Genomic DNA, 25996 nt, shown 5'->3' with positions numbered 1-25996 from the left:
GTGCGTGTGAGTGTGTGTGAGAGAGAGACAGAGAGAACAAGAGGGTGAAAAGCATCTGATGGACTACTTTTGTGTCATTGTGATTAATCACATGCTTTTTGGTGTGTTTTCTAATTTGTCTTACAGAGACCATTTTACTGTAGAGATACCGCTTCCACTCCAATCCTTCCAGACGTTACCAGACGAAGTACGTCAGGGGAAGCTGCTGCACGTCTTCCCTGTGCTCTTCAACGTGGGCATCAACGAACAGCAGACAATCGCTGAGAGGTACACGATAAAGCGCTAGGTCTAAATTCCCACAATAAGGCAAGGCAAGGCAAGGCAAGTTTATTTGTATAGCACATTTCATACACAGAGGTCATTGAAAGTGCTTTACATAGAAATTAGAAAACAGTTTATAAGAGAGAAAAAAAATATACGTAAAAATAAGAGACACACGATAAAATCATAATAAAAACAAAGAACAATTAAAAAAACAAATGTGGTTTTGTTAAAAACAGTTTAAAATATGTTAAAAAGAATAAAAAGAATAGAATAGAATAAAGTAACTCGGTGTTTACAAAATCCGTCATCCGATATCTCTCTGGACAAATTCCTAATCCCACAGCTACTGAATCTCTGCTTGTTTTAACCTCCTCTTCTTCTTTCTCGCTCAGGTTTGGAGATATATCCTTACAAGAGCGGATAAATCAGAAAAATTTTGACATCTTAGAGACATACTATAAGTCACTCAGCGACAGGATTCCATTAGAATGTAAGTCAATATTTCACTCACACTGTAGTTTTTTTCTTTTCTTTTCTTTTCTTTCTTTGTTTAAGAAGTCATTCATCTTAATCGTCACATGCGCGGTCTTGTTTGTGTAGGCACGATTAACCTCGATCCGTATCGTATTCATATTCATCCTTTTTATCAAAGAATCTGTTGCTGTGTAAGACAATAAAAATACATAAATTCGCATGTATCTTTGCAACATAAAGCAATTTTGCAGTAAATTACACACAACGGTCTTGGACGTGTTTGAGCAGAGATCCTGATTGACTCTGACGACGGTTTATTTAAATGCGCAGCTGCTCCGTTCCCTTCGAGGCCGAATCAGCAGCCGCGCCGCAGCGAGCTGTGAGAATAAAGTAGATTAATAACGAGATGTGATGTTCTGCATTTGGATTTTTTTTCCTGTCAAACGTGATACAATCTTCACATTTTTGCATCACAGCGTGAAGATATTCTTGACACTCGATTGTGTTTACAAAACATTTCGGATCTGATATCTGATTGGACGAGACGCATTCTTGGACGAGACGTTTCTTTAAGAAAAACAAACAAAAAAAAAAACGTACATACATCCGTGACCAGATCAAAAGAACTGAAATGTCTTTTAAAGCTTTATCGTAAAATCCTGATAATTCTTTCCATTATTCCCTAGAAAACATTTTTATACTGTTGCTTAGAAACCAAAGCTTATTGTTGCTTAACAATATGACACTATGTTCTGTGGCTGATGGATTGTTTTCATTCTCTGTATATGATTTTTTACATTTTTATTTATTTATTTTTTTAAAGCAATAATCCACTCAATAAAGTGTGTTAGATGTAACTCTGTTATACTGTATATACAGTACTGCAAGTTGTTCTTAGATCTTTCTCTTTATCTCTCCATCTCTCTGGCTCAGGCCTGCCTTCTTTTCAGATGCAGCCAGATGTTAAGGAGCTGCTTGAGACGCTGGGGCAGAACGTGGTGACCAAGAAAAGGAAGAATGTGGAAATTCTCTGGCTTGCAGGAGCGGTAAGAGCAGCTGCAGGTTCTGCACCAGAACGATGAGGAGTGATGAGGAACCACTAAAGCATGAATGAAGGCTGCCAGTTTTAAAGCCTGAACACAACAACCGTGCAGACAGATTTGTGGGGCAGCTATGATACAGCACCAGTGGAGCAGACAGGGTTAAGGGCCTCACTCAAGGGCCCAACAGTGGCAGCTTGGTAGTGCTGGGGCTTGAGCCCTGATCCTCTGATCAACATCCCAAAGCCTTAACCTCCCCTGACCCTGTTTCTGTGCGTCATTTGAAACAGTTGTTATTGTTAACCAGTCACACCAGAAATTTCTCACTCACTCACTCATTTGCTCTCTCTCTCTCTCTCTCTCTCTCTCACACACACACACACACACACACTCAGTCAATCACTCACTCACTTTCTCTCTCACTGTACTGAGAATTCTATCAACACTACAGAATATCTTTTTCTAATATACTGTAGTGTGTAGTGAATAGGGGACAAATTCAGAGATGAGATAGCATTTAATCCCACACACACACACACACACACACACACAACATCGTGTTTTGGGAAGCAGAATCGGGTTCGTGGAAGCAAATCCAGCCACTGAAGTGCTAACACTCAGTGCCGGTCCCATATATATAAATGTGAGGGTTGCGTCAGGAAGGTAATCCAGCAAAAAAAACATGTACCTTAAAAATGTGAGGTCCAGATGATCCGTGATGATCCACATTGTGCTTTTTGTTCTGTATTTCTTAGTCTTGTTACCTAGTGAACCAGTATCAGTGTGTTCACTGATAAACTGATAGATAAGTGAATAATTAAAATGGCGTACAGGTAAATTTTCATATTCCTGTAAAGAGTAAGTTCTCCTAAAATGATTGTGAGATCACGGCTATGCCAGTATAGTACTTTCATTCCTTTTTTATTGGGTGAGTTGTTTGTTTAATTCATCATTAAAACTCTTCATATGTACTTGCTCCTCAAGCGGAAAAGGAATTTGGATTCGTGCCTGTGTTTTATTTTGTACTTTGTTCTTTTATGCGTATCATGTTTCTGCTATTAGTAATATGTGAGCATGAGATATGCGTTACATTGTGTCCTGGCAATGGGTCACATGACTTTTACCAGGAAAGTGTATTGTTTCCCTGCAGAGCTAAAGTTTATTTTAAGTGTCAACCAATGAACCATTGGTTATAAATGAATGAATGTTATCTGTCCTGACAGATCTGTCGGCGGCTTAACGGCATCCGATTCACTAGCTGTAAAAGTGCTAAAGACAGGACGTCCATGTCAGTGACACTGGAGCAATGTGCCCTGCTGAGGGATGAGCACCAGCTCCATAAGGACTATTTCGTCAGGGCATTGGACTGCATGCGCAGGTAAATGTCCTTCGAAGTGATTCGATTCACTTTGATCCTGATTCTTTATCATCAACATTTATCACCTTCAGACACCTGCTCCACAGTGACGTAACTCCTCACGCACTTACTAGGCGTCTATAGACTCTTTGACTTAACTGACAAATCCCTGGTGTGCAAAACCATTATTTGTAGAGGCTTAAGTCTTTACTATGAATATATTTGTTCTTAGGTCAAATTTATTATTTATTATATTATATATTATATATTTATTAATCCAATTCAATTCAAGTTTATTTGTATGGCGCTTTTTATAATTGACATTGTCTCAAAGCAGCTTTACAGAACATAAACACAGAACAAAAGGTTAATATAAAGAATAATATAAAGATGAATAGAATACAAAATTCAAGATTAATATTAGATAGATTTAGTTCTTTAGTTTAATTATAACGCTTAATTCTCATTTTCCAATGAATTCAGAAAGTTTTCCAGACCAAACAATCCAGCTGTGCCAAAGTTGTGTTTGAAAATGAAATAGGTATAATCTGTGTTTTCATTGGACAAACCGAGTTAAAAAATGTACAAAAGATATCGTAAGGCTGATATTTTGGGTTTGGTTATTACTGGGCCTATTTCAGCCAAAATAAGATAAATAAAAAAATAAATAAATAATAATAATAATAATAATAATAATAATAATAATAATAATAATAATAAATAAATAAATAAATAAATAAATTATATATATATATATATATGTATATATATATATATATATATATATATATATATATATATATATATATATATATATATTTGTTTATTTATTTATTTCACATAGTTTTTTTTTCCCAGTGAAAGTTTTTTAATGTCAAGTGCTTAAGGAAAAAAAGTAGATCAGAAGAATATAATACTCAAAAATAACTTATACTCTACTCTCTGGATGCTTTCAGTGTATTTTTTTTTTTATTTTCCAGAAAAAGTGGTGCATTTAATTCACAGCTGTTTTAATCCTCTCACAAATAACAAAGAAAAGCTTTCTAAAGGTTAAATAACAATGAAAACAAAATGTTCCAGGCAATCAGAAGGTGTTCTCGATATGAGACGGCATTTTAAAAGACTAAACACTTGGTTAAAGACATTGTGCCACACCTATTAGTTTTAACGACTTTGTAAAGCTGCTGCGGTTTGCTTGATTTGTAGCAGGTTACTTCTGAAAAGCATCAAATGTGAGTTCAAAGCAGTCTGATTCTCTGAGATCAGACCTGGTCGTATTTGTTTTTCTTGAGTGGGATGTTAGAGAGAAATTTCAGCATGCCTTTCTGCTCATGATGGTTATCAGGCCACTCCAGAGTTAAATGAACACTGTAGTTAAACGCTGTTGGATCAGGCTACAGTCCTAAGCCTGTGTTTTCTGTCACAATAAACAAATGCAGATGCTATCTTATTATTCTCAATAATAAGCTAGCATCTGGGTCTTATCATTCTCAAGCTTTCACAGATTGTCCAGGATCTGTCCAAATTTTTTCAAAGCAAAACAAAAAAAAACAAGATGTTAATTCGAAAGTAAAGTCTAAGTAAAGACTTACACACCAGGAATTATATATAGTTCAACAAGTTACTAGCACCCACGGGTTTTTCCTTCCTCAGCAGAAAACACTGAACGCTTTCACTTCTCATTTTCTCTGCATCTTTTTTAGAGAAGCCACTTCTCTTTACTTTGGTTTCATGTACAGAAGGATTTGGAAATTCGGTCATTTTCAACACATTGTTTCACAACGTTGAGACAACAGACAGAGGAGGCCACAATGTGCTGCAACGTACAGCTACATCTAAATATTTCTACTTTATATATGTACATATACGAGTGTGTGAGAGAGAGAGAGAGAGAGAGAGAGAGAGAGAGAGAGATGTGTGATGTGATTGCGGAGCAGTGAATTAGTACATAGGGATAACAAGAGGCTTTGAGGTGATGACTTTGTGCTTCAGAGTTTTTTCCAGAGACTTAATTTTCTTTATGTTGTACAATAGCTTCTTTGTGATGAGTCACTATTTTGTAATCGCTCAGTTGTTTGCAGTAAATCAAATTTTTTCATGTGCACCTCAAAAAAAAAAAAAAATCATTTATTTGTGATATATTGTGCATATCAGTAAAATAAAAAAAATATAATCTTGTATTGTTTATGACAAAAAAACATTATTTTTATAATCTTATATGGTTAATCATTAATCGTATCATATTGTGCACATGTTTTTTAATCTTATTTTGTGCATATCAAGAAATTATTTTTAAATAATCTTATATTGTGCACATAAAGGAAAGACATTTTTAATAATCTTATCTTGTGCAAGACAAGAAAAAATCATGTTAACACCAGGCCTGAATATTTAATGTTTTTGTTTCTTTTAATTATAGTTGTTTATCCCTTTTTTGACTTGCAGTATTCCTACAAATGCAAAATCCATTATTATTATTATTATTATTATTATTATTATTATTATTATTATTATTATTATTATCTCTTTTATGTATTCGTTATTTTTTCATATTAAAAAAAATTCTGAAGTATTTTTTATTAACAAGTTAAAAGTCATGTGACCAAAAAATTGTATGCAATTCAGATTTATGCACATCTGTATTTATGAACATAAACAACAAGATATCTATAAAATTCAGTTACGATTTAAAAATCCTCTACAAAAAGACAGTTTATCTGAGGAAAGTCAAATATTTCCTGTAGCTTCTGCTCTTAGAGTCTGTAGGACTGAGTGTTTTTGCCTGAAAGGTCTAAAACCTTAAGAGGTTAAGTGAAAATAAATAGAATAAAACTTGATAGAAAGTAAATTCAAAGCATTAAATAGTGTAGAAGACGTGTATGCTTTAATAATTCTTTATTTAAACTCCTTAAAATAAGTTGACGATGAAGAGGATGAAGATTATTGTTGAAAATTTGTTGAATTATTGTTTATATATATATATATATAAATATATATATATTTATATATATATATATATATATATATATTTATATATATATTTTTTTTTTTTTTAAGTTTTAATAATAGTTACAAAAACACAAACAAAAACACAACAAAAAGAAATGCTTGATATTGTGAATATTTATTATTTAAAATGCGACACTATTTCTAGTTCACTACTGTATTTCGTTCCATCTGGATCATCAGGTGATCACTTTAAATTTCATGAAAGCAAAAGAAATTTATTTGAATATTTCTATCATTTCGCCTTTCACTTTCTTACCAACGCACAAGCAGGAGCACTAGTGCGCTCAGACTTTTAGACCCAAAAAGACTTTTAAGCAACATAAACTCTGACTGCAATAGTTTAAATAATGTAAACATGGCCAACGTTTCTAACGCTGGTAAAAATGTGAATTTTTTTTATCTATACAGTATCAAATAAGTAGCTAAAAAATTGTGCATTCAGAGATAAATATCCGTTTTTTGTTGTGTTTTTTTTTTTTTCTTGGAAAAGCGTAAACTGGAGGTGGTGTTAGAAGAAGCTCTCGCTCTGATGCTGATCATATTTAGAGGATACTCAGTGGCACACTAACAGACTTGCTGCTTGTTTCAGAGATAACAGACTAGAAGAACCTGTTTATGGTGTTTTCACGTAAATGGCGTTTACATAGGATGCAGGATTCCCTTTTGTATTTATTGTCACTTTAGGACAAGGTGTCCGTAGTATTTTAAATGGCAAGGTTGAACAGGTAGAAGAATCAGGTGTGGCTTCTGCTAAGACTGGACACTTTAGAAACTCTGCGGCTTCCTATAATCATTACACTAATTTGTTTTTTAATTTTTTCAGCCTTTATCCAGAGGGACCTAGAATTTTATCTCATGTTATACATCTAAGCAATTAAGGGCCTTGCTCAGGGGCCCAGCAGTGGTAGATTGGTGGACCTGGGATTGGAACCTACAACCTCCAACACCTTAAACACTGCTCTTCACATCCCCCAGTTTGCACGATTGTTCAGAAGGCGTGCAGTGTTTTTGTTCCACAGCACAGTTTGCTCCAGCTCGAACATCGTTAGGTTGATATTAATTTTAACATTAATATCAATGCGCTCATTCTGATACGTTATCGTCGTAGTAAACGCTCATAGACGTACTCAGAGACTTGCGGACGATGCTTCACGTATTGTTACGAAGAATGATAAACAGATATTAATTAAAAAAAAGTTGGATACGTTGGCTTTCTTTTTTCACCGTACAATGACAGGTGTGTGTGTGTGTGTGTGTGTGTGTGTGTGTGTGCCTGTTAGCATGCCTACACAATAGGTTCAATTCTTTTGAACCTGTGCCTAGGGGAGCCTGTGCCTATCTCAGGCGTCATCGGGCATCAAGGCAGGATACACCCTGGACGGAGTGCCAACCCATCACAGGGCACACACACACACTCATTCACTCACGCAATCACACACTAGGGACAATTTTTCCAGAGATGCCAATCAACCTACCATGCATGTCTTTGGACCGGGGGAGGAAACCGGAGTACCCGGAGGAAACCCCCGAGGTACGGGGAGAACATGCAAACTCCACACACACAAGGTGGAGGCGGGAATCGAACCCTGACCCTGGAGGTGTGAGGTGAACGTGCTAACCACTAAGCCACCGTGCCCCCCTTATACAATCATATTAGACTTTATATTTAAATGTGTTTGTATTTATCCCCAATGAACAATTCTGAGATGACTGAGTCGACTGTGGTGAAGAAAAACTCCCTTAGATGGAAGAAGAAGAAACCTTGAGAGGAACCAGACTCAAAAGTGAGCCTCATCCTCATTTGGGTGACACAGGAACTACCTTGTCTCCTGGATTAGAATAGACTTTCTAAGTATTGGCAAACTGCTGTGTGGGAAAAGGACCCAGACTCTCCACCATACATGTCCCCCAGCCCCACCGGATGGAGTGTGTCCTTTCTTGTTTATCCAGAAGAGTACATTTCAACAGGAAATGCTTGTTCTAGGACTTTGATTTCAGCCTTGATTATGAACTTAAAATACATAGAAACTCTCGGGTTCCTCGCTGGTCTTGGTGGAGAAAATGATGAAGTTGATGTAGATCACGATTATCACGACAACATTATCATATCGACCAATCAGGTTGTTGCCTGAATGGCGTTCGAGAGCAAGAACAAGATGGAAGGCAATTCAGCGTTTTAATGTAACTAGAGATCAGATCATTGTTCTAAAGTTAGCTCAAGCTACTGGATCTACTCTTCCTCACTATTTAAAGTCGAATCAAAATCTAATCTTTATGGTTAGAGGTATTTAATCTAGCCTGTAGCATTACTGCCTCACAAAACCTCACAAAAAGTGTACGTGAGTGAGCTAAAGCTGAACAGTCGCTAAAAGCCTCCATTTAACATGAAAATTGCTTCAGGCAGCACTTTGTCTGTAGAAAAACCACCTAGAGTAAAAACTCCTGAAGGCACTTGGCACCAAATACTGTATTTGGCAGCTTGATAGAACATGCACTGTGTGTATGCGCGCGCGTGCGCTTGTGTGTGTGTGTGTGTGGGTGTTAGAAGTGCCAAATATTTGTCAAAATATGAAGGAAGCTCAGAAGCTTTTCTTTTCAGCCTCCTAAATCTCTGTTGAATCAAAACGTCTTTATTGCGTTTGTTACAGAATGGACTCAATTGTGTAACTGAAAGTGAAACAAAACTGCATTCTTAATTTCTCCAACAACGAGACACATTCATTCTCTAAATCGTTCTTCATGTCACCATCCACATATCAGCGTTTGTGCGTGTGTGCGGTCGGGCTAATTTTTTTAACTTTACTAACCATCTCTTCCACGTCTGTGTGTTTCTCTCTGTCTCTTTGTTCTCGGCTCGTTCAGCAGTCGGCTGGCCCAGGGAGAAGGTGCCCAATGGGACGACCCTGAGGCAGGCTCTGTAGCCAATCACAAGCCGGCGCCACGCCAATTCTACCCAATCGCTCTTCTCCTCGTTAGCTCTCACCTGCTGGTAGTGTGGCTGATTTTAAGTCTTGTTTTCCTGCTTGCAAAATATCAATAAATTGCTGATTAAACCATAACCACCCTCGTGCTGTCTAACTTTGTTCTCCGCTCGCTCTGGGTGTAAAATGCACCTTCTTTTTTTCCTCTGTGGTGCATCTGGGGTATGCTTGTTTACTCACTTATCATTTCCCTGTGCTATAATCCTCTTTAACAGCAGTTTCTGGGGTTTGCTTGTTTTGTTTCCTACTTCACAGTAATTGCACGTCAAAGCGAGACATTATGTCTTGTATAATATGGCGACAGATTTTCAGCCCCATGCTGATATATTTAGTTCAGCTATCCAACTATGTAAAGCAGTGAGCAGCCCTTGGCTCAGGTTTACTCTTGTGTCACAGGAGACGGCTACATCATCTCCGTCATCCCCTTCTGGTGCCAGGAGCCAAAGAAAGAACCTTAGCTTGCTATACACTGATTTACAAACTCAAGCAGGCTGTTTTCTCTAGATTTGGACCACTATTCTAGCTTTTCACCTACATGATTCATCTCCAACTATTAGGAATAATGCGATCCAGCTCCTCGAAGTCTCCTGCCTAGGAACAAGCAACATAATAACCTTTTTACACAGTTCTCTTTCTTTATCTCATGCAATAGATTAGGGTCATGACTGAAGCCTGATTAATATTCCTCTACAACCTGACTGCCAGTGATGAGTTCTGTACATCTCTCAATAAAACAATAAATATCTGACTTAACATTATTATAAAACTATAAACTAATAAACAAGCTGGTTTACCACACTGACCGATATTAATTCATTTCCAATCACAGCACATGATAGTCTATTATTATTATTATCCAATATTAATATTATTTCCAATGCCATAAAGTCTATTAGCTAAATGACAAAATACTTACACTGGAGACTCCTTCTGTTAATAGTAACAAAACTCTCATCACAGGACACCAGAAGTCAAAAGATTTATCCGTTTAATTTTCCTTTACGTTCGTTATGTACGTAGTCTTCTATACATCTTTTCCTAGGAATGAGTCGTTACTATAGAAACAATACCATATCAAAACAAGAGCATTAATATACACCTCTGATTTAAATTACAGCCGTCAGAGATACTGCTAGGGAGCGAGCACTAATGAACACCTTCTGACCAATCAGATTTGAGAATTCACTGTGGTTTAGTTAAGGAATAAATGCACAGCGACCGTTATATTTTATATTACGTAAAAAATTAAAGTGAGCTAACCTGCAAAATAAACCCTTCAGAAGGGCATCAGCAGATTTACTCTCTCATTCTTTCATAACTCCATTATCATCTCTCCCTCTCTCCATCTCCCTGTAATCAGAGAAGGCTGCCGGATTGAGAACGTGCAAAAGAATATAAAATGCAGGAAGTATGCATTTAACATGCTGCAGCTGATGGCCTTCCCCAAGTACTACCGGCCGCCCGAGGGGACGTACGGGAAGGTGGACTCGTGAGACGACACGGAGACACGCCGGACTTTACTTCATTTAGTCTTTCCTTTTTTTTTTTTATTCTTCTGTATTGAAAATAATGTTTGTTTTAAAGAAAAAATGCATGTACATATATATATATATATATATATATTAGTTTTTATTATTATTTTTAAACTGTTCACTTATTGTAATTGTTATAAGAGTGTTATAAGAGTGTTATTACATCATTGAGATAATTAAAGATTGTTTTAAGAGTTGTTTTGTGAACTTGTTAAGATTTGTGGATTTTTTTTGTTTTGTTTAGTTTTTTTGTTAACAGATTACACTGTTACATACACTAAAGACTAATTTTATTATTATTATTATTATTATTATTATTATTATTATTATTATTATTATTTTATTTTTTTTTAAACACCAGGGCTTGACAAAATGTTTGTATCAATGCATCTGTTTCTCGTTTCTTTTATTTGCACATGTGTATTACATTGTGTACATAGAGTATGAAGTTTCCAAGCCACACACTCAGAGTGGGCAAATCGTCCACTTAGATCATTTTTTTCTACAGTGTGCAATACACTTGGGTGATCAAGAATTGTTGAGTAAATACAAAGTCAAACAAACGATCAGAGGACTCAGGGTTGTTTTTTTTTTGACGTCAAATGATTAAAATGCAGGCATAAGCACTTTTTTCTCCATAGATTTAAATATAGAATCTGCTCTGGTTTTTCTCAGAAAAGGTTTTAAAGGCTTTTTTTAGTCTCATAGATTGTTTCTGATTGTTCACAATCTTCACACACCCACGTCGTTCCTGAATATTCTCTCTCTCTCTCTCTCTCTCTCTCTCTCTCTCTCTCTCTCTCTCTCTCTCTCTATCTATCTCTCCTCTCTATCTATCTATCTATCTATATCTCTCTCAACTCTCTCTCTCTCTCTCTCTCTCTCTCTCTATCTATCTATCTATCTATCTATCTATCTATCTATCTATCTATCTATCTATCTGTATCTCTCTCTCAACTCTCTCTCTCTCTCTATCTGTATCTCTCTCTCAACTCTCTCTCACTCACTTTCTCTATCTATCTATCTATCTATCTCTCTCTCTCTCTATATATATATATATATATATATATATATATATACACACATATAGTTTTAGATATAGATATGCATACATGTATACATAGACAACATTTTATTCCTTTCAGGGTATTTAATGTTAATCAGGGCAAAGCTACATGTGTGTAGTCCTCATAAACTCCATGTAGGATGTTTTGTAAATTGGTCATTAAAGCTCCACTGTGAAAATGTTGTATAAGCTTAGGATTAGCACTGAACTAAAGAACAGAGAGCTCAGTTAGTTTGTGTTCCTTTATGATGGCAGAAAGCCCATGAACTTTAAGATTCCTCTGACAGTCATGTTAAGGTCACGTCATGAGTTTTCTCTTCACATAAGGAAATGTGAAATTCAATATTGCGTCTGATTCTAATGTCAGGTAATGTAACGCAGGCGTGAAAAGCCTCTCAAAATCTGGGGCGTCTCCCCGAAAATGGGCTGATCAAATAGCAGTCGTATCTAAAGTTTTGCGTTAAACCTACAGTAACCTAAACTGAAGCTAACCTTGTCTTTTTTAACCTTGAAAACAATCCAGACTTAAAAAGGAGGATTAAAAAGAAAAAGACGACAAAGAAAACAATCGAGGTCACTTGAATACGAGCTACTGATGTTTTTAGTTTCCAGTCATTTCCAGTCAATATTTATCATGTCCTACAATAAATATTAATATTTATCATAATATTTATCAAACCTACCTACTGTCAGAGCCCCTGCTATAGAAAATGAATCAACACCTTCTGACCAATCAGACTGACTCATTTGAACTGATTCATCAATTATCAATTCCTTCTAAAGCTCATCGCTGGACCAATCAGTTCCGCCCTTTATAAATCCTTTAATTGTATTAACGGTAAGTCAAAAAGCATCAAGCAAGTGACACGTTGGCACAGAGATGACTCCGGAGCTGTCACATGTGAATAACTGCTTTATTAGATTCATTTGCCTCACTCAAAACGGAGTTAAAGACAACAAGTAGCTTTGTAAGGACATGGAACATAGTGCACACACCACTGATACAAGGATATGATGTAAAAAACATAATAAATATATCCAATTTTTGAATGGGTTTGATGATCATATACAAAACCCCAGTACTGTACACATATGGTCTATTTTATTAGACGCATTTTGGTTGGTTTGACATCATGAGCTGGGTTAAAGTAAATGAGCAGAACCTTGGATTGAATCGCGTTCTATTGGACGTTAAAGTACTTAAGCAGTAGAAGTAGAGTATACGCAATGAGGAACTGCAACCGTATAGTTATTCACTCGTGTTACATAACCTAGTGCAGTTTAGTTGGAAGAGTGTTTTTTTTTTAGACTTCCTAGCTCATGCCTGTAGACACCAGTAAGACCAGTAGAACACTGAGATGATTATGATTAAAAATGTGTTCAACTGAAAACAGTTAAAAATAATCATCATGATAAACTCCCTGACAGAACAGAAATCCACAACAGAAATGTTCCTAGAAACATCTAGACCTTAAGGACACACACAGACTATTGTTCACTCACTCAGTAACATGATCAAGCTTTTCCTATAAGTCCTTGGCCACAGATGCTAGTTCCTCTCAAAGCATGTTCCCATGAAGGCTTTTTCGTGATATGATCCCTCCAACAGGTCCTTGGTTTTCCCCATGTGGACATCATTCATAACATGTCCAAACTACATCAACTGGTTCATTTTACTCCAGCTCTAATCTGATCTTCTTCCAAATTGCAGAGCTCCTCACTCTAACCCCAGTAACCCTGTCAGAGGAATCTTATTTCCACCACCTGCATTTTTTCAGTCTCCTAAACCTGGTGACCGTGTGTGAAGACAGAGACATAGATTAAACCTCCTGTGGTCCTGCTTCACTCAACCCAAAACAACGGACCAGAAGAGCGACTGTAACCCCAATGCTCACCATCAGTCTTTAATATTCCAAGGTGTTTTTTTCACATGGAAGCATGAAGCTCTTTTTGTAAGAGAAGGTGTTGATGTTGTCATCACAGCAGCGTAACGATTGAGTGCAGAGCAAGTAATAACGAAGATCTCGGATTGCTTTTCCTATAAAACTGTACAGGTGACAATTTTTTTCTGAGAAATAATTTAGCAAAAGATATGTGCAAATAGACAAATAGCTAGAAATCCAGGCCACTTCTTCCCACTTCAACAGTCTTTCCGATCATTATGGATCATTAAAGATCATCCACCTCTAAAATTTAGGGCATCCGCCCCACTTTATAGCAAATACGATTAATTATTAGGCAAAACATGGCATCCAGCACAGCTTTTAACATCATATTATCAATATTATATACAAGACAACAAATAGCTGGAATATTTTTTCTAGACATCTTTAGATAACGAGTCTTTATGGCTGAAATAAACACTGCAGTTATTTTAGGCATTAAAACATTTTATCACAGCTATTTTTATGTGCTACATCAAACAGAATGAAAGGAAGAAAAAAAAACACCTAAGTTGTATAAAAATAGATATAATACCATTTATAAAACAATAAAAATGGAACAATTAGCACATTTGAACTGAGCATAACTCGTATAAACTTTGTATAATGTAGGTTTTTGTGTTAATAATAAATATTACTATAGATATATAGTTAATGGCATTAATACAGTTTCAGTCTGTTTGACACCATGCATAAAAAAAGAGATTACTTACATCAAGGCTGTGGTGTACATTTAGTGTACTAATTACAGTCATTGTTGGGAGTATAAGGCAGTTTTGAAAGCAGTTTCTGAAGAAATTCCTGCATCCTTGCGGAGAACGTTGTGGAGTTGGCAAGTTGATGTTGTTCACATGCTAAACACGTGTTGCAGTTCTAAACAGTTTGGATATAAACTGCATGTTGGTTAAAACAGCCTCGGTGGGGTTAAATTATGATGAGAAATCAAAGGTAAGGTTTGAATTAGTTAGTAGTAGATTCACTGAGGAACAATTGAGGGGGAAAAAACACCAGGAACAACAGTTATATTGGTAATTAATTGAAGAAGAAGAAGAAGAAGAAGAAGAAGAAGAAGAAGAAGAAGAAAATGAAGAAGAAGAAGAAGAAGAAGAAGAAGAAAATGAAGAAGAAGAAGAAGAAGAAGAAGAAGAAGAAGAAATGAAGACGAAGAATGAGAAGAAGAAAAATTGAAGAAGAAGAAGAAGAAGAAGAAGAAGAAGAAGAAGAAGAAGAAGAAGAAAATGAAGAAGAAGAAGAAGAAGAAGAAGAAGAAGAAGAAGAAGAAGAAGAAGAAGAAAATGAAGAAGAAGAAGAAGAAGAAGAAGAAGAAGAAATGAAGACGAAGAATGAGAAGAAGAAAAATTGAAGAAGAAGAAGAAGAAGAAGAAGAAGAAGAAGAAGAAGAAATGAAGAAGAAGAAGAAGAAGAATGAGAAGAAGAAAAATTGAAGAAGAAGAAGAAGAAGAAGAAGAAGAAGAAGAATGAGAAGAAGAAAAATTGAAGAAGAAGAAGAAGAAGAAGAAGAAGAAGAAGAAGAAGAAGAAGAAAAAGAAGAAGAAGAAGAAGAAGAAGAATGAGAAGAAGAAAAATTGAAGAAGAAGAAGAAGAAGAAGAAGAAGAAGAAGAAGAAGAAGAAGAAGAAGAAGAAGAAAAATTGAAGAAGAAGAAGAAGAAGAAGAAGAAGAAGAAGAAGAAGAAAAAGAAGAAGAAGAAGAAGAAGAAGAAGAAGAGGGTTTTTTTGAGTGTTTATTTATGCAAATATCCAAATATCCAGTAATGTGGCAGCCACTCAGTAATGCAGTTACAGCTCAAGAGCTTTATTTAATATTCACATCAAACATCAGATTGTGGACAAACTGTGACATTACTGACTTTTTTTGCTGTTGTTGCTATGGTTACTAACTGATCACCAGTTTAAGGTTTCCAGTTCTTACTGAAGCTACAGAATCTTATACTGTAGCTCACTTTGGTGGTCTGCTTTTTTCACCCATCTGCCTGCAGGATCAGTGTGTTGTGCTTCTAAGATGCTTTCCTGCTCACCACAGAGTGCATATTGAGCTACTGTTCACTTCCTGCTATCCCGGACCAGTCTGACTCTTCTTCTCTGTTCATTTGTTACAGTCATGCGTGAAAATCCCAGGAAATCCTTTGGTAGGACTTTGGCAAGAAATAATTAGTTTTGGGTCTGTGGTGAACTCGGAATGACCCGTTATTTCCTCAGGAGCTCTTAGTTGCTTAATTCCACTCGACTACAAACTGTTGTAGAAAGGACGTTATTTACATTGACATTATTTCCTGTCCAGTGTCACAAAACGTGAGGATGAGATTCACTTCTGAGTCTGGTTCCTCTTAAGGTTCCTTCCTCATATCATCCTCAGGGAGTTTTTCATCATCACCGTCACCTCTGGCTTGATCATTAGGGAGAGATTTTAGAGATATATATACTGTAGTAACTTCATTTTAAACTTTAAACTTAAAAAAATGATGTTATTCTGTTTCGATAATTCTGTAAATCTGCTTTGAGACAATGTGAACTGTTAAAAGTGCTATACAAATAAATTGAATTGAATTGAAACAGTCAAATTTGCCATTTGGTGCCAACATCAATACCACAGTCAAAATCATTATAATCACTTTTTTTTTTTTTTAAGTTAACTGAAGCTCTCGAACTGAATCCGAACGATTCGACGCATCGCATTGCTGCCACATGACTGGCTGAGTGGATATTTGAATATAATACTGTACATAATAAAGAATTCATGTAATCCTTAGCTAGCTTAAAGCTTAAATCCATATTTTTTCCAAGTGGTGAAAAAAGTAATAAATAAATAATAATTTAAAAAAAAAAGCATTTCAGTGGACTTACGGTGTTGCCATTTTGGTAGGAATTTTTAATCGAGAAAATTATTTGTGACATGTCGTTAATGTTTTCGTCTTCGTCGTTGTATTCTTCCTCGTTTAGTATAACGCTCAACTCCAACAGGTAGCAGTACATCGATTTTCGAGTGCATTTCTATAGACAGGAGGAAAGTCTATGATCAGCATTAAACTGCAATCAGAGATTTCATCCTCCACCACACGTGTATAATCATGTAGAGGTAAACAACATCGAATATTGTAATCTTTACAAAAAAAAAAAAAAAAAAAAAAGTCACTAAACAGGCAGATAAAAATATATCCATTTGTTTGATGTAGTTTATCATCAAAGCAAAATGAACTTACATTTACATCTGGCAAAGGAGTGTACAAGGAAGCTGTCGATACCTAAAAACAAATTGTTTTGCCATCAATAAGCCTGTTTTTTTTTTTTCAGCGGTTCAGAAATAAAGCACAGCAAGGAAAAAAGCGTTTATAAAAGAGAATATGGCTTACATTAAAAAAAGGAGTCATGTTTTTGAGCACCACCTGCAGTTCTTTCAGACTCTGCTCACTGTGAGCGTCCACACGCGTCGTAAACACACTCAGACAGCTACACAGAGATGAACAATATCACATTTCTATTTTATTAGTCAGCATGTAAAATAAACTTGTTTTGTAACCAGTACGTGATTTACTGCAAACGAATCACTGCAAGGTGTAAATGTGCAAAACAGGGAGAGGAAATAATCTAAATAACATTTCAGTCATGGTTTTGCTTTGTGCATTACAGAAGATCTTAATAAGTCTTCCAGAAAGAACACAACTAAATAATACCAAGCAGTAAGAGGAGCTGACAGCTATTTAAAATATGATGTGAAAGCAAAACACAAAGCATAACAGACATAACATTATAACCACCTTTCTTATATTGTGTTGGTCCCCCTTTTGCTGCAAAAACAGCCCTGACCCATTGAGGCATGGATTCAACTAGACTCCTATAGGTGTGTTGAGGTATCTGGCACCAAGTTGCTAGCAGCAAATCCTTTAAGTCCTCTAAGTTGCAAGGTGGGGCCTCCCATTGCCCCTTTTCCACCGAGGCAATTCGAGTGCTGGTTCGGAGCCTAATTTAGAACCAGTTCTTTCTTTTTCGAAAGCCAAAGCACCGGCTCTGAACCAGGAAAAGTGGTTCTTAAGTAGCACCAAAACGTTGCTGGTCTAGACTTAAGAACCGCTTGTGTCAGGGGCTGTGGGCGGGGCTACTGTTAGCGCATTTGATAATATACCTTAAGTATACTAATGTTTAATACACTTTTACTTTACCGCGATATGATACATTATCAGCACACATGATAATAAGTAGCTACATGCTAAAGCTAACTTTTTTCTGTGTTAATGATAAAATAACGTTATGTACTTTCTCGATTACAACCTCCATTTATACAGATTACATGGAGCTGCACGTAGACGTTGGATTCACCACGTTTGGATGTTAAAGTAGGTTCACAAAGCCATGAGCATTAACAGTAAAGCAACATCTGCCATTGTTGATGTTGTGTTTGCCGCTGCTGCGCAAACGTTGCTGGGAAACGTGACACGTATACAGAGACGTCAGACTCGGCACTGTGATGGCTCTCTAGCCGATGGAAAGGCAAACCGGTTCTTAGAAGGTTTGCCAGTGGAACCAACTTTGAACCAGCACCAGCGCTAGCTCTGAACCAGCACCCGGTTCTTTTTTTGGTGGAAAAGTGGTATCAGTCCTCTAAGTTGCAAGGTGGGGCCTCCATGGATCTGACTTATTTGTTCAGCACATTGAGGAATTTGGAGGTTCTTGTTGCGCTGCTCAAACCATTCCTGATCCATTTTTGCTTTGTAAAAGGCCGCGTTATCCTGCTGAAAGAGGCCACAGCCATCAGGGAATTTCCTTTCCATAAAAGGGTGTACATGCCCTGCAAGGTAGGTGGTATGTGTAAGATTAACATCCACATGGAAGGTAGGACCCCAGGTTTCCCAGCAGAACATTGACCAAAGCATCACACTGCCTCTGTCGGATTGCCTTCTTCTCATAGTGCATCCTGGTGCCATGCGTTCCCCAGGTGATTGATGCACACGCACTCGGCCATTCTCTTGATGTAAAAAATATATATAATTAATCAGACCAGGCCACCGTCTCCCATTGCTATGTGGTCCAGTTCCGATGCTCACATGCCCATTGCTGGTGCTTTCGGCAGTGGACAGGGGTCAGCACAGGCACCCTGACTGGTCTATGCAGCCCCATATGCTACAAACTGTGATGCACTATGTATTCTGACACCTCTTTATCAGAACCAACATCAACTTCTTCAGCAATTTCTACAGCACAGCATCAACTTCTACAGCACATCAACTACATCTTCAACATCAACTCCTACAGCACAGTAGCTTGTTTGTTGTATCGGACCACACGGACCTGCCTTCACGTGCATCAATGAGCCTTGGCCCCCCATGACCCTGTCAACGGTTCACCGCTGTTCCTTCCTTGGACCAATTTTAGTAGATACTGTCCACTCCAGACTGAGTAAACCCCACAAGAGCTGCATTTTTGGAGATGCTCTGACCCAGTCGCCTAGCCAGCACCTTGTCAAACTTGCACAAATCCTTAGTCTTTCCCATTTTTCCTGTTACAAACGCATCAGCTTTGAGGACAAAATGTTCACTTGCTGTCTACTATATCCCACCCACTAACAGGTGACATGATGAAGAGATAATCAGTGTTATTCACATCACCTCTCAGTGGTCATAAGGTTATGCCCATCTTCTTAGATCAAGCGATCACGTACTGGTTAAAAAATGACTTGATTAACATATTATAAATTATTATACCAGTCAATAGATCATTTCAGACACATTAATAATAGAATAAACTTATTTTAAGTCTGATTGTCTTGTTACTTTAAGGAAAAACCTACTTTCTGGTTGTATTCGTTTGCATAATCCGTTGGTTTACAGACACTTTTTGGCCCACATTGGATGTTTAATAAGCCAGATTTGCAAATACCTGATAACTGGAATCTTCTGTATTAGTAATAAAACAGCTTGCACTTTTTAGGTGTTGGCTTTTGACAGTTTGTACGTTTTACACACCCAGACATTTCAGGCAAATCAGGAGCGCCAGGAATTTTCTCTAGTATCTGCACATTTTTAATGTGTGAGGATGAGAAATACATTACGACAGAGCTTTTACTGGATTGTTTTATAAACTGTAATAGTTACATGAAAGGGAGCGATAAATGTGTTAAATAAATGTGTTGCATAATGTCTGCACTGCCAGATTTATGTTCTGGCAATGTGACTGAGTAAATTCAACCTGTTGTTGACATAAGAAGAAGAAATGATAAAAAAAAAAGAAAATACTTGCTCATTTTTCTGGTAGCATTTCTAAACATTTCTATTTGCCCTTTTTCCTTTCAAACCTGAATGTTGTCTGTTTGATCATTTTGATGCGAACAACATGAAAGTTACATTGATTTTTTTTTTTTTTTTACATTGACAGTCTTTATGTGCTGAACATTAAGCTAAACCTCTCCAAACAGAGTTTTAATAAAGAGAAATAAAGGGACAGCAATGCCTTTTGATCAAGATCAAAACATGTCCAGCTTCGTACTTCAGTAGATAAAGAATGTTTTAGAGTTATATACCTTAGAATTAAGAAAGAATTCCAACCCTCAAGGGTTATATGGTACTCCAGATTACTGCCAATGCCCCAAACAACACAGATACACCTCAAGGTTCTCTGCAAAAGAGAAGAGCATTTTTTTGTAAAGAAACAAAAAAAAAAAAACACATAGAAGTGCATTATTACATAATTGTTATTATTTTGAGCTTCTTATCTTGCATGTCTATAAATACAGGTGAGTGACAGAATTGTGCTGAGCCTCAATGTTCTCCATCACAGATTCAATCAGTCTCTGGAGCTGTACTGGTGCGAGGAACACCAAACGTCTCCCAGTTTTTGTTTTGGCGACAAGTCTTACTCATCGCTCCAAAGGTTCTCTGAGTACAATCAGTTAAGATCTGGTGAATGTGAAGGCACATGATTTACATCACTGATTTGTTTGAGCCCTCAAACAGCGTGTCCTGTGGATAGAGTGGAGTTATCCTGGAAGACTACGCCCACCAAGATAGTAACGTTTAAACGTAGGATAAAGGTGAACTTTAGATCAGAAGAACTATGTAACACTTACATAGTGACACCTCTTTATGGAGTGAAATGTCAACAACATAAATAAATAAGTTACAATTTAACCTTCACTATTTATTGTCACGCATACCGTGTTAGTTGTTGATGTTCCCTGAAGCAGGAATCGTATCAGTGTGCTAATAACATAGCAAACCTTTGCAGTTCCAGTTAGTAGTTTACTTAGTTATTTTGTAGTTTAACTTTGCCAGTTGGAATGTACTAGTAGATGGAAATATTTTCATTATATTTCTATCACTAAATCTACAATTCATTTCCACACCGATTCTATAATTCCATAAAGATATTTTGAACTGAACAGCAACAAATGTTAGATCATTTTAGTCAACCACTGATCTAAGTATCATGTTAATATAACCAGTTTGACCAGCTTGGCTGGAGGTTTGACAGCTAGTAACTGGTTGGACCAAGTTAGAACTTTCCAGCAGACTGGAAATGACTGTGAACCAACTAGGTAAATGTTTAAAAGCCACAGCATTTTTCAAATGAACAATTAACTTAACCATGAGAAAATTAAGTTAAAATGAACTAACTTGGTATATGGCTGATTAACAAGCATTTCTTAATTAATTAGCTAAGCAATTAGTAACAATTAGCTAGTAATTATCAATCTATGAAAATGATGTATACTGACATGCACCGGGCTGGTTATTAATTAAGTTATTAATTAAGTTAAGAGGTTATGAAACCTATATAATATGTCCTATAGTCTGTAAGATGTTGTACATGTACTGAACTCTTTGAAACACTTTGAATGACCTCTGTGTATGAAATGAGCTATACAAATAAACCTGCCTTGCCTTGCCTTGGCTTGCATTGCCTTGCCTTGCCTCTGTAAGATTTCAGACAAAGACTCATAGTTCCGTCTATCAATTGTGCGATACATAATAGTGTGCTAGCTTCTGCAGTGCTTCTATACACAATATTATATTTTAAACTTCAATATGATATTTTGGACAATGTGGCTAAATTATTTGGTTTAAATATCTTTAGCAAATGAAACAGAACCGGAAGAAGCTGTTAGCTTATAATTATAGACAGTTATTGTAAACTTTTCATCAAATTTCATTTTTCTGTGGTGAACACAGACAAAGCGGAGTGATACAAACAGTGAAACGTCTCAGTGTGGTTATAAAGTAATATAAAGTATATTATATAGTAAAAAGTATTATATATAGTTGAATTTCTCTTGAAACCAGAACTTACTCTTGTATAGGTGTGTAGTATCTGGGATCTCACATTTTCTCACAATAAAACTTTCCACAAGGAAAGAGGACCGGAAATGGTTTTTGCAACTAAAATAGCTTTGTTAAAAACTTTTTTTGTTCTTTTTAGGTCAGTTTCCAGGTTTATTCCAATATTCAGATAGGTCAGAATCTGAGAATACTATTAAACCACTGTAAAAAAAAAAAAAAAAAAAAAAGTTGAAGGAAAGTTGTTTATTTAGTAAAGGATTTGCACTGAATTACGTTGGATGACGAGACCGTCCAAAGACAGTGTCAGCTCAGGTGTTTAAATAGCCAGAGGAATAAAGTCCATGACCTGAGTGCAGGACAGAGATGAATTTGGAGCTCAAAAAGAACATTGTTTTGAGGTGGCGGTCCATGTTTGGTTTTGGTAGATAAGCATCAGGGTTTATAATCTGATGTGTGTATCTACAGGGGGAATGCATAAATGTTTTAATGTGGGTGATTTAAAGTTGGTATGCTGTTGGTATTCTGGGTCAGATATAGAGGCAGGGAAAACAAAGCCTTGCTTGATTAGACAACATGCGATAGATACTTTGGGAGTCTTTTAAAGTTTATTATGCTTACATCACCTACGTTATCTCAGTATCACAGGCTGATCAATGTTTAATTATTTTTTCACATATACCCTGATATAATGACTGTCATTTTCTGTTGATAAATGAAATAGTAATTTATGTTTGCAATGAACTGAACCTTCTAGAAACTCTATCAAGCCAGATAGAGAGCCGGATATACAGTATAGTTTAATCATACGGACGAACCTACTGCAGGACCATGAACAGAACAGCTTTTAAAGAACATCAGTAACATGATAATTCCATTTATTTCAGTCGTATTCATTTCCAGAGAAGGTGAAGGAACAGCATATTATAGATTTAATGGAACAGGAACTAACTAATAGAAAAATGGCTAAAATTATCATGTGCCATTTCCTAATAAATATAAATTCATATGTATTGGGGAGTTTTAGGGTAGTAACAGTCACTCTGATTTGTGTCAAGCTGCTTCACGCCAGACTGTTGTTGACTGTTATTCAGTGTTTTTTAATTCCACACATTAAAGACAACAACACCAAAGGAACAACAGTTCATACACTGCATGGCCAAATATTTGTGCCTGATCATCACTCCCACATGTGCTTGCTGAACATCCAGTTCCAAAACCATGGGTACTAATATGGAGTTAGACCACGCTGCTATAACAGGCTTGATTCCTCTGGAAAGGCTTTCTGGTAGATTTGGTGACTTGCTTTGTCCATTCAGCCATAAGAACATTAGTGAGGTCAGGGACTGATGTTGTGTGAGAAGACCCCAGGGTCAGTCAGTGTTTCAATTTATCCCCAAGGTGTTTAGCGGGTTTGAGGTCAGGGTTAAATACAGATAACTTGAATTCTTTCACTCCAAACTCACTTTGTATACAGGTCCACTGTCATGCTGGAACAGGTTTGAGGCCTGTTAGTTGCAGTGGAAGGATATTTATATGCTAAAAAATGAAAAGAAAATGCTATACAATTGTGTGAATCCAACTTTTTAGAGAAACAAATTGAAGAAAGCCAAAATATAGGTGTGATGATCAGGTGTCTATAAATGTAGTGTAGTGTATAATGACAAGCTAAATAATCAGTTATACATTATTCATTATTTATTTAGTCTGACTCTATTCATTTAAGTGATAGATAGATAGATAGATAGATAGATAGATAGATAGATAGATAGTGCATAGGAATAGTTTGTGCATAATAATATGTGAATGTCAACAGCACTCTAATTGAAAGGTTGTGATTTCGAATCCCAGGTCTACCAAGCCCCTAATCAAGGCCCTTAACTCTCAATTGCTCAGTTTTTTAAAATGAGCTAAAAAAATGTAAGTATAGATAAGGACATCTGTCAAATGCTGTAAATGTAAATGTAAAATAATTAAGTAGAAAGATAGAAAGGCCAACGAGAACCTGGCTGAAAATCTTTACAGTGACCCATACTCAGAATTTGTTCTCTGCATTTAACCCATGCAGAGCAGTGAACACACACACATACCGTGAACACACACCCAGAGCAGTGGGCAGCTATTTATGCTGCGGCTCCCGGGGGAGCAGTTGGGGGGGTTCGGTGCCTTGCTCGAGGGCACCTCAGTCACCTTAGGGTTAGGAGTCAAACTCTCTAACCATTAGGCCACCACTTCCCCTCCTTTAAGAGCCATAACAGTTTTTATACAATTCACAGTGTTAATATAACGGAGTATTTATTGATTTTTGGTCCAGTGCCACATTGATTTGTCTTTTATATCTTTCCAAATTCTGTTACTGAAGATCGGTATTCTGTTATGTACTAGCATTATAACAGATGAATTAGTATTTTCCTGAAAATATTTGTTATGCTGACTAGATTTTTTTTTTTAACCAGTGTTTAACTTTCTTATCTGTTGTATCTTATTTACACCTTTACATTATTTTACACAATCATTACATTACATTTGTACAATCTATTATTTGTCATATATACTATATATAGTACAAATAGTATGTTGGAATGATTCTTGTTCACACGTGAAAGCAAATTCTTCTTGCTTACACACTATTAATATATAAGGTGTGTGCAATGTGCTTTTCAAAACTGAATTGTGTGTATTACATCTTTATTAAATCTTTATCCAAATTACATGCATATTAATTACATGCATATTAATTACATGCATATTAATATTAATTAACAGTGTAGTGCAGTAGTTAAAATGCTGATGGATATTGTATAGAGTAAGACAGGAACACAGTGAAAGTCTAAAGGTCTCGATAAGTGTGTAGCTCATAAGACCTTATGCATTTGCCTGTCCTTCTTTCCAGTGAATGCCGAACTGTTTGTAATTCTCCAAGTCATAAAGTTCAGCTTGCCATACCGAAAGCAACTTTAGTACGCACAACCAAAACATTCTATTTGGTTGCACTTTTTCCTGCAAGCCACTCCTACATGTCATCAACACACGAGATCCGAAACTGAAAGTGTTTCTGATTAAAAACATGCGTCACTTTTGTCCTCCAATTTCTGTCTATTTGCTCGCTATGGCATTTTACGCATTTGGCACCAATACAAAATCATCATAATAATGGAAGAAATTTGGATTGCATATTTAAAAATTGACCTTCACATGGCGAAATCCACGACCACTTTACAAAGCTTAACTGATGTGAATGCTCAGAACAATTATTGGTATTGCATGCAAGATTTTGGGGTCAAATTTATTTTGGTGGTAGACAACATATAAAATTTAAAGTCATTTCCATTGCATGATGTTAAAACGTTTAACTGTCATGTATGACGATATATATACACGTGTGTGTGTGTGCGTGCGTACTGTATGTGTGTGTGTGTGTGTGTGTGTGAGAGAGAGAGAGATTATGTATGCCTTTACTATATAATAAGTATTATTATAATAATGCATATAATATAATATAATATAATATAATATAATATAATATAATATAATATAATATAATATAATATAATATAATATAATATAATATAATATATATTTATATCCTGGCGAACATAGTTCTTTTTGGAGCAGTGTACAAGTGCGCGCACAGGAGAAACCCGGATGAGTTCAGCTGTTGTTCTTTGCGCCTACCTTTGATTTATGCTTTCTGGGTTTACTCCCAAATCCCGAGACCAAAATGAGGAACAGGATGAGAAGGAGGCTCATCAGCGCGATGTCTACCAGGGCCATGCAATTCTTCTTCACATTTTCTCATCATGTCAAAGTCCGAGATCCGATCCGAGCGACAGATCATACCGCTCCCACGTCCTTCTCACGCCGTCCATACGTGCGCACTGTCGGGTACATGCATCACATTCCCAGTGTGAGCACAGCTGCGTAAAACCCAACCTGTGTTACACACTCTACAACAACTACACGTAGCACTGCAACCCTCCCCAAAGCCGTATCATAGCTTTCACTTCGCACAGCAGTTACATAAGTGGCTTTCCATTGAGCTGAACT

The 25996-nt window shown here is 36.5% G+C and overlaps 2 protein-coding genes across 10 annotated transcripts in view; one reads left to right on the top strand and one right to left on the bottom strand.

Annotated features, from left to right (window-relative positions):
- The window catches only part of inpp4b (inositol polyphosphate-4-phosphatase type II B), a 195604-nt gene extending 184381 nt beyond the window's left edge, over positions 1-11223 (top strand). For 3 of the 4 annotated variants that reach the window (XM_060873090.1, XM_060873093.1, XM_060873094.1), the window contains 5 exons: positions 127-267; positions 657-754; positions 1672-1784; positions 3002-3156; positions 9007-9203. In XM_060873090.1, coding sequence (XP_060729073.1) covers positions 127-267; positions 657-754; positions 1672-1784; positions 3002-3156; positions 9007-9184 — 685 coding nt within the window. In that variant the 3' untranslated portion in view covers positions 9185-9203. Of the gene's footprint in view, positions 1-126; positions 268-656; positions 755-1671; positions 1785-3001; positions 3157-9006; positions 9204-10485 lie in introns of those variants that run through there. The other variant, XM_060873092.1, reaches the window with a different exon arrangement.
- il15 (interleukin 15) overlaps positions 1-25996 on the bottom strand; it is a 58419-nt gene extending 32423 nt beyond the window's left edge. The window contains exons 1-7 of one of the 6 annotated variants that reach the window (XM_060873098.1): positions 25625-25995; positions 20197-20291; positions 17036-17132; positions 16886-16927; positions 16530-16676; positions 14380-14539; positions 313-925 (exon numbers count right to left, since the gene is read on the bottom strand). In XM_060873098.1, coding sequence (XP_060729081.1) covers positions 14408-14539; positions 16530-16676; positions 16886-16927; positions 17036-17132; positions 20197-20291; positions 25625-25723 — 612 coding nt within the window. In that variant the 5' untranslated portion in view covers positions 25724-25995 and the 3' untranslated portion in view covers positions 313-925; positions 14380-14407. Of the gene's footprint in view, positions 1-312; positions 926-12306; positions 14540-15403; positions 16072-16529; positions 16677-16885; positions 16928-17035; positions 17133-20196; positions 20292-25624 lie in introns of those variants that run through there. The other 5 variants (XM_060873096.1, XM_060873097.1, XM_060873095.1 and 2 more) reach the window with 5 other exon arrangements.

This window comes from Tachysurus vachellii, chromosome 6 (assembly GCF_030014155.1).
Source record: "Tachysurus vachellii isolate PV-2020 chromosome 6, HZAU_Pvac_v1, whole genome shotgun sequence".
Taxonomy (NCBI): Eukaryota; Metazoa; Chordata; class Actinopteri; order Siluriformes; family Bagridae; genus Tachysurus; species Tachysurus vachellii.
This window is presented reverse-complemented; position numbering and strand designations above follow the sequence as displayed.